General features: G+C 35.8%; 1 protein-coding gene across 2 annotated transcripts in view; it reads left to right on the plus strand.

Annotated features, from left to right (window-relative positions):
* The window catches only part of LOC107698376 (transcriptional protein SWT1-like), a 24,683-nt gene extending 16,291 nt beyond the window's left edge, over positions 1–8,392 (plus strand). The window contains exons 17-20 of one of the 2 annotated variants that reach the window (XM_016499364.1): positions 1,090–1,156; positions 1,548–1,615; positions 1,757–1,798; positions 7,355–8,392. In XM_016499364.1, the coding sequence (XP_016354850.1) occupies positions 1,090–1,156; positions 1,548–1,615; positions 1,757–1,798; positions 7,355–7,442 (265 nt within the window). In that variant the 3' untranslated portion in view covers positions 7,443–8,392. The remainder of the gene's footprint in view (positions 1–1,089; positions 1,157–1,547; positions 1,616–1,756; positions 1,799–7,354) is intronic. The other variant, XM_016499366.1, reaches the window with a different exon arrangement.
* Positions 8,393–9,564: the final 1,172 nt, after the last annotated feature.

Genomic DNA, 9,564 nt, shown 5'->3' on the forward strand with positions numbered 1-9,564 from the left:
CCCAACATTCTGAAATTAATTTTATTTTAATTAATTAATTAATAAAAAAAATTTTTGGGGACTTTTTGATATATAACCACTTAAGAAGTCTGTGATCAACAGTACTTTCAGCATAATCTAAGGCAGTGATTATGCAGTACGTGTGTGTTGGGCTGTACGTTGTGTACTTTACGTTAACAGATGTGCTTTCTGCTTTCAGATTGCTGCTATGGAGCCACGTTTCACTGCCAGGGACCTGTTTGATTGCGTGTCTCAACAGGAATACCGGTTAGTTAAAAGTCAGCTTTGCCATCACAGGAATAAATTACATTTTAAAATATATTAATTTTAAATGTATTTGACTGTATTTTTTATTAAATAAATACGGTCGTGTTGAGCATGAGAAACTTTTTTTTTCAAAAACAAAAAAATAATCTTACCAACGCCAAATTTTTGTACTACATGTAGATCCACAGCTTTGTTACATAGCAGAAACAGCTCCTGCTTTTGCAGTTATGCTGTTTCCTCGTCGCTGGATGTTTGAAACGGGTCTCAGTCTTGACATGTTTGAACATGTTAGTAACATGTCCAAGTCTCTTAGACACTCTGTCTATAATTAGAGTGTTTGTGACTGTCTAAATTTCCCTCTGTTCTAACATCACACTGATTGTTAATGAGTAAATGCAGTGATTACTAATTTACGCATTTTCTGATCCAAACACAATTACAGGTCACTTTTTACAGGGTTAGTCTCCCTGGGGCAACCTTTACTCAAGGGCACAGAAGTGATAGTTCAAGGATCAGCTCAGATCTTTCACCACTAGAAAACACTACCCTGCAAATGATTGTCTGATAGATTCACTGATTCATGTGATACATTTATTCATTGTAATCTTAAGCTGCCTCTTTACTTCTGCTTAATATTAAACATACAGGCGTGCTCTGGTACACTGATGCATTTTAAAAGCACACACAGGATTCTTATTGGTATATCAGGCAATAACCACAAATATTATACACATTTACTGTTCTAGTAACTGCACAGGAGAGTATAATATGTATATAAGTGATAGTAAAATTAAAGGTTGATAAAGATTTCCCCTCCCACAGGCTGTTATCAGCGGAAAGCAGTGTTCAAGATGCACAGTCACTTCTCTCCTTCATTCAGACCAGTGAGGTAAGAAAAAAAGGCCACCTTTTGACTAGTCATGCCAATGGTTATATGATATGGAACAACAAAAGGTTGAGAAATTGGTGACAGAAAACGATGTAAGTTCTATATATTACTGTAATACTATAATGTAACTATATAATATATTTATTTATAAATTACCATTCAAAATTTTGGAGTCCATAAGATTTTTAAAAATAAATGCATGCCCACCAATTTGACTGTTTTTTAAAAACGGTAATGTTGTGAAATATTACAATTCTATTTTAAATAACCACTTAAGAAGTCTGTGATCAACAGTACTTTCAGCATAATCTAAGGCAGTGATTATGCAGTACGTGTGTGTTGGGCTGTACATTGTGTACTTTACGTTAACAGATGTGCTTTCTGCTTTCAGATTGCTGCTATGGAGCCACGTTTCACTGCCAGGGACCTGTTTGATTGCGTGTCTCAACAGGAATACCGGTTAGTTAAAAGTCATGAGATAGATCAGACTCATTAGCTTATCTGCAACTCATACTCGCAGCTTTTACTGCTTTCATTAACCTGGCTATGTGCGTAATGCAGTTGTTCTGTTCTGATTGTTTCAACACCGCCGACTTTCAGCACTTTCGGCATTTCAGCTGGAGCACAGCATGCTGTTCTCAGGTCAGTGCTAGCTTCAGCAGGCCTCAGCAGGTAGCTACTGTCTCAGAGGACCAGTTTCTGCTTTAAGAGCGTTATTGCATCATAGTCCTAACCAAACCTCAGAAGACAGTTCTGGGAATTCTAAACATTACGCCTGGCATGGTTGAATGGAAAAGTGAATCTTAATCTGCTCATTGCTCGTTGTGTACATGTGATATTAAAATCCAATTTGGTGATCCGTTCAAAAGTTTAGGGGCAATAAGCTTCTATACTAATTAAACTTGAGATTTGTGTGCTTCACATAATCTATGTCACTGAATGTTAATATCAGGCAAACTGAAAAAGCGAGTGAGCTTTATGTGTACCGAGTTTAGGTCCTTATGATGAATAGATCAAGTGCTTTGACATTGCGCTGCATTCTGTGTAATAACTCTCACTAATATTGCACCTGTGTAATAACAGGTTATGCTGAAAACGCTCCTCTTGTGTGCTCTAAATCACACTTCAACACTGAGGAAGGCATTAATGATACATAGAGTGCATTTAATGATACATCACCTCTTTCCCCTGAGTCCTTATCCAGTATACACATTTCTGGTAAGGTTATTTCACAATTTATTCCCAGCAGTGTACAAAGGTGTTTGTGAAACTAGAACATAAGCATGTTTTATCTTGTCTCAAAGATTTTCATATCACCAGTGTTTTTGATGATGATGCCCCAGGCTAATGAGGACTGCTACAAATGAATGATAATTATTCAGTATATAAAGACTCTAATGTGATTGCGCTTGTAAATATTTAATTTGCGTTAGGATGTGGTTTCATATCATTTTACTATAGAAGAGGCTAATTAAGCGAGAGGAGCTTGGGACCTCAGGCTATTTGATGGCAGTTTTTCTTGTTAACATGCAAATTCCAGATTACACCACAATTTTTTGTTGTTTGTTCCCAGGAATTTTGGGATAAGGAATCTGACCGTTAAAAAATAAAAAGTGAAATAAATACACTGTAATACTGTATTAATGTGTCGCAAGCATATCCGTGTTGTATTTTTTCTTGTTAACATGCAAATTCCAGATTACACCACAATTTTTTTTAAATGAATTGTTCCCAGGAATTTTGGGATAAGGAATCTGACCGTTAAAAAATAAAAAGTGAAATAAATACACTGTAATACTGTATTAATGTGTCGCAAGCATATCCGTGTTGTATTGAGGTTAAAAAAAGCAGTTGTCATCGCAATGTAATATAATTATTTTATTTTAAAAAGCAACTTTCAGCTCCTCAAAGTTGCTTTACAGTGCAAATATTATAACAGATCATTAGTTTATGAACATTCAAATGTAAATATTTAACAATCTTAAATGTAAATGTTTAAGCTTTTGTAGCATTTATACCTCTTAGGATTTTAGCTATAGATGTATTTCAGTGTCGTATAATGTAAAAAAAAAAAAAAAATAGAAAAAAAAGAATTCTATAAAAATGTCAATCATAATTATAATGCAACATTTTTATAGTGTTCTGTATGTTTGCAAATTGCAAAATTCCGAATTCAGTGTGCTGTAATTTGCAGATTGTATTTAGGGAAAAGCTTTGCTCAAGGCCTAACTTATTTACTGAAATTAATTGTGGTATGTACTAATCTAACTAACCTAGTAACTAACCAGTCCTGCTACAGTGGAAGCATGGCTTATGAAAATGTGTTAAGTTACTTTATTCCAGAGCAAAGTTTTCATGACTAAGTCACTTAATTTAATGATTAATATTCACAAAGTGTAATTTTTATTCTGGGCCGTGTTAAAACTTTGTTTTTGTTCTTTGAGCCATTAAATTGGGATGCTTTACAAAGTGTCGTGTAATTTTTATTCTGGGCCGTTAAAACTTTGTTTTTGTTCTTTGAGCCATTAAATTGGGATGCTTTACAAAGTGTCATGTTTGCACCATCACTTCCAGTTTCTTGTCTGTGATTTGTAATTATTTATTAAGCAGGATTGCTGCTTGCAAACTTTGACTCTGCGTGTGTTTGTCAAGGCTTTGTGAGTCTGTGTCTTCGGGGCGGAAGAAGAAGTTCGTTGATTAACCTTATCAGTCAAGTGTAGCTACACGATCACACACACATTTGTGGAGCTGTTGACAGCTGATCTTTAGCAGCTCACTTACCTCAGCTCGGTCAATGAGCCGCGACACACAAGAACTCTGACGTAATTTCACGCACTAATCCACGTGTGTCAAATGCATACTTTAATGGGCCTGATCAGAACTGGCAGGTACCGTATGCTAATGCACAAAGACGCAATGATCAGGTCATGTGACCAAACTGCTGTGTCATAACCCCCACAAATGCACATGAAACATACATTATCAGTTGTGTCAATGTGACCTGTTATATATGTTTTCAGTGTGTTTGCATCGGCTTTCTGAACATTTCATAACTTTAGAAAGACTTTAGAAATCAGTTGGGCCGTCATCTCATGTAATATTGATTTGCGGACTAAAGATTCCTTAAGGTGATCTCTTAAGTTTACCAGAGTTATTCTGCAGCTAAAAGCACCAGAATATGTTTTGCGGTACCAGAAAGACTGTTATTCATTGATGTTCATGAACATCTTGTCTCTAGGTGCTAAATCTCACAACAGGGATTGATATCTAAGCAACCAGACACAGCGCTGACTGTCAACTCGTGACGGCTGAGACGCTGCTGCAGCTTTTGTCTGATGTTCAGTGTTGCGTCTTTGTTTTCGAGCGAGTACCGTCACTGCGGTGATATGTTCTGTTTTGTTGTTGATTTGTTAAGGATTGGCTTCATAAAGCATTCATTCTGCTGTCTGTTCTTTCTCGCTGCTGAAGGGGAGCTGCCCACATGTTGTACGGTTGCCATGGCAGCACTGTTGTGAAGCGGATAATTGCAAGGCTGAAGGAATGGAGTCCTTTATGTGTTCACCACAAACCACATCCCATAATTTTTAGTGTGGGAAGATTTGCATAACACCGCCCAAATGTTCACGCAAAGAAAGAAGGCGTAACTTTTATTCTCGCTGTAGTATTGTTGCAGCCGCCGCCATGTCGTGAAGGCGCTGTGTGTTTCGTTGTGAAAGCGAAACTACTTTGTTTGGCCTTCGCGGGCATAGAGGAGAAACAGTAATGTACAGTATGTGGAAAATAATGTTTTTTGAACCTTAAACCGCATAAACACATTTCATTACACCAAATACACAAAATAATGTTCTTTTTAGCAACATCATATGACTGGAAAAAAAACACTTCTATGTCAACCCTTCCGTGATTTTGAACTTTCTATGCATCAAAGAATAAAAATATAATACAACAGTTTTCACAAAAATATTAAGCAGCACAACTTTTTTTTTTTTACATTGATAATAATAATAAGAAATGTTTCTTGAGCACCAAATCAGCATATTAGATTGATTTCTGAAGGATCGTGTGACACTGAAGACTGGAGTAATGGCTGCTGAAAATGCAGCTTTGCAATCACAGGAATAAATTACATTTTAAAATATATTAAAATTGAAAACAGTTAAATTGTAATAATATTTCACAATTTTACTTAATTTTTTTATTATAAAGTAAATGCAGCATTGATCAGCATGAGACTTAAAAAGTCTAGTCTAACCCTTTTGTATAGTATAGTGTATAGTGGTTATAAGTATTAGAGATGCACTGATGATCATTTTCATTTTATGGCCAATATTATAATTCAATCTTGTCTAAATAAATAATTGTAAAACACTAAAACTAAAATAAATCATTATAAATGCTATGTCACATTGTAATGTACATTATGAAAAATTAATAATCTTTTTAAAAATGTAGATTACATTTGACAATGTATCTTCAGAACATTCAAAATACAGAATGTATTTTCAGACAGAACTGTAATTGTTTTGAAATGAGCCAAGACAACATTCCAGGCCAGACCAGGTCTTTATTTCCACCATACCATACCCTTCATTATATAAACCAGCTCAGCGAGGGTTTGCGCTGGAGAAAGACAAGTGCATGCATTCCTTCATTTTTTTGGTAGTTATGTAACATCCATTGCGACATTCACACACGATGCGAACAAAATAAGGCAACAAGCAGCAACAGGTTGCAAGAAAGAGAGGGAGGAGAGATAAAGTAACACAATAATGGCCTTCATTCAAGTCAGTTGTGAACCACTGTGCCAGGGAGAGAGAGCGGCCTGTGTGACTGTGACTGCAATTTTTTAAATGCCTTTCCTTTCCCATGAACGCTAGTATTAAACATGAGGAACAATTTCGTTGTAGTCAGTAAAGCATTTCCTGTAGATATAAAAAGCACCCCATCTTAGAGTGTGTTTGCCTTGGATTATCGATTTGTATATTTTTATTCCTTATTTACTTGTTCTATTTTTTATTTATTTTTATTTTTTATTATCTGTGTTTTTTTGTTCTGTCACTGTCATTCTGTTGCACTGTGGAAGCTTCTGTCACGAAAACAAATTCCTCGTACGTGTAGACATACCTGGCAATAAAGCTCATTCTGATTCTGATTCTGATTAAAGAATTTTTTTTTTTTTAGTTTCCTGAGGTGCATTTACAATTTTCTGTAGGATTTTTACATCAAAATCTGTCATAATTAGCCCTTTTGGAGTGTACCACAGCCAAAATACATGGTGCCACCAGAAAGACAATACAGTTTTGGTTGGACCTTATTGATACTTTATCAGGCATATTGAAATCCTGAGATGTACTTGTTTTGTAACATTTTATTGTAACCCCCTGGGTTTTTGTTTTTTTATTATAATTTTTTTATTGTATGTGGGCAGATCTCGTGCTCTGCTGTAAAAAGTTATAAATCAAAAATGTTTAATAAATAAAGAATAAAAAAATAATAATAATCTGTCATAATTTAGAAATAAAAGACCATTTTCTGTCTAGATTTTAGCCCTCTGATGTAAACACTTTAATTTTAGTTAAAGAAGAACCCTTATAATTGGCAGTAAGACACTGCAGCATTCATTATTATAGTAAAAAAAAAAATTACTTCATAAATATTTGAAGTGTCCTCTGCAAAGTAATTTCTTCAGCCACCTTCTCTTGACCTCATTCACTTCCTGCGTACGAGACATCCACTTCCTGTTTGGAACCACAGGCAGTGTAGCGGAAGTTATCCTGTGTGAAGTGAAACAGCAGGGACAATCAGGGACACTCACAACTGTTTAGGTAGATCAGATCTTCATCGCTTGATCTGTTTGCCACCTTCATCCTATCTGCTTCTATTCCTATTAAATAGAGAAGAACAATAAAGAATGTTTTCCAACTTAAAGGTATAGTTCACCAAAAATGAAAACTACCATCATTTACGCATCCTCATGTTGTTTCAAAGTTGTATGCTCTTATTTTTCAGTAGAAATAATTGAATAATAATAATTACAGAATAACTTACTTTTTTTTTTTTTTGTGTAGAAAAAATAAAGAATTATAAAAAGAAAAGTCGCAATTGCCTTTAATGTTATATTTCGTGACAGAAATAAGCTTCCATACAAATATGGTAGAGAAGTCTTATATATATGTGTGTGTGTCTGTGTGTCTGCAGGGAGAAGCTGTGTGTGGGTGGTGCGCAGCTGTCTGAGCTGTGTGCGAATCTAGATCACTGTGCTGCTGCTCTGAGCTTTTGGTCCTGATTTACCACCTGACTTTCCATGTTTGGACCCAACCGTCTACTTACTATCTGACCAGACTCCTTTGGACCTCGACCTGGTTTTAATAGCAGAGTCATAATCTGCTGGAACCAAAGGCACACCAACCTACTGATCCTCTGTCCTTGTACCAACCTGCAGCAGAGTCAGTGTGTCAGTCACATGACCCTGACTTATTATGCAAAAGCATCAAGGGCTATTAGTCTATAAAACAGAAGTTAGACTATGTTCTAGTTCTTATGTTGTAGTTCTAAACTTTGATATGTTTTTTAATTGTGTTAAATTATTTGGATTATTTATTCACCTTACTTTATAAGTAATGTGCCCCATTTTGGGAAAACACTGTTTTAGTGATGATTAAAAAATTGTTATAGGTTTGTTGGTGGTTTTGGTGTTTTATACTGAAGAATGTAGAATTAAATTTCTGCTGCAACACTTGAAATGCTCCTGATGTCCAGGAGCTGTTGTGGTAACAGGTTATTATGTGTTCAGAAACAGAAGTATTACTTCATGACACTGTCTCACACGACATTCAGTCCTGCGAGGCTTTCAGTAAGTAGTGAGTGCGACAGTGAGTCATGTGTTAAAAGCCAATTTTCTTGGGTGCCAGTCTAGCTGCCCTTCTGGAAACTATCCTGAAATCCACTCATTTGTTCCATGATTCTAAAAAGGTACATTTCGTCACAAGTGAATTATGACACTTACACTGTTAGGTCTGATAAGCTGCTGTGATTTCTTATTCTTAGTTCTGTCACTGCATATGAAATACCAGCACCAACATGATCCTCAGTCATTTATGACAGATTATTTTTTTATTCATATTCTTTGATTTCATGTGGAATGGTATCTATGCATAAATATTGTTTTAATTGTATTAAAGTGTGAATAGTTCAATTCTATTTTACTTTACATCTATTTGCATTTTGATTAAAATATTTGATCGTCAATGACTTGTCATTCTTTTTTTGTCACATAAAACCCAAGGATGTTAATCTGGGTTTCTGGTTTGTAAAGCAGCACTGTGACATCACAAAATGAGAGGCATTTTGGGATTGTGGGAACAGTGATGATGTCCATTTTGAGATTACTCCAATGCTCAATGACGTTAGCAAGGTAAAGGCTATGCCGGAGTTGTGTAGGTCATTGAGGTCAAAAGACATGATTACAGTATTTAAATTATTTTGCGGTGTTTTTAATTCTTTAACGGTAGGCACTTGTAGATGGACAAGGAAAATCATATATATTTTTTTATTCTAAGTCATAACATAACGAGGCGCGAGTTTATACCGCCAAGTCTTAATTACCCGACAGCAGCTGAGTTGCTCGCAGACCCGTTTTTAAAACCAAAAAGATGACAGACAACTCCTATTTGGGTCTCTGTAAGTTCACCAATCGACATATTTAAACCTGAAACTCTCGCTAGACATGCATATGTGCAGCTTAGAGAGGCTTTCTCGCACTGTATGAGTGACAGACAAGGCCGGAGTTGTCCTCATTCTGTTTTTTTTTTTTACAGTCTATGAGGTCCTCATAAAAAACAAGAAAAAAAATCTTAATGTACGGACGTGAATTTGGTTATAGAATATGTTTGTCACCCAAGTAAATGACCGAACTTTGTGTGAACGTAACCGCATTGAAAGCGGTATTCAGCCGCATTACGTTAGGGGAACGTATGTGTGAAACATTTACATTTAGTCGTTTAGCAGACGCTTTTATCCAAAGCGACTTACAGATGAGGACAATAAAAGCAGTCAAAACTAACAAAAGAGCAACAATAAATAAGTGCAAATGACAAGTCTCGGTTGGCCTAACGCAGTACACATAGCAAGGTGTCTGTATATATATATAATACACACACATAAACACACACACACACACACACACACACAAAGAAAAACAAGTAGAATAAAAAAAATAGAATATAAAAGAGTTGGGTTAAGAGTGGGTTTCTTAAGTAGTGGGGTTATACGAGCCTGTTTAAATGTTGAGGGAAAAACACCGGTGTGAAGGGATGTGTTAACGATGTGACAGGTACAACAGCAGGAGAAATGGCTTGAAGGAGATGGGATGGAATAGGATCAAGCGGACAAGTAGTAGGATGATTGGA

The sequence above is a fragment of the Sinocyclocheilus anshuiensis genome, unplaced genomic scaffold, assembly GCF_001515605.1.
Source record: "Sinocyclocheilus anshuiensis isolate Anshui unplaced genomic scaffold, SAMN03320099.WGS_v1.1 scaffold1746, whole genome shotgun sequence".
NCBI lineage: Eukaryota > Metazoa > Chordata > Actinopteri > Cypriniformes > Cyprinidae > Sinocyclocheilus > Sinocyclocheilus anshuiensis.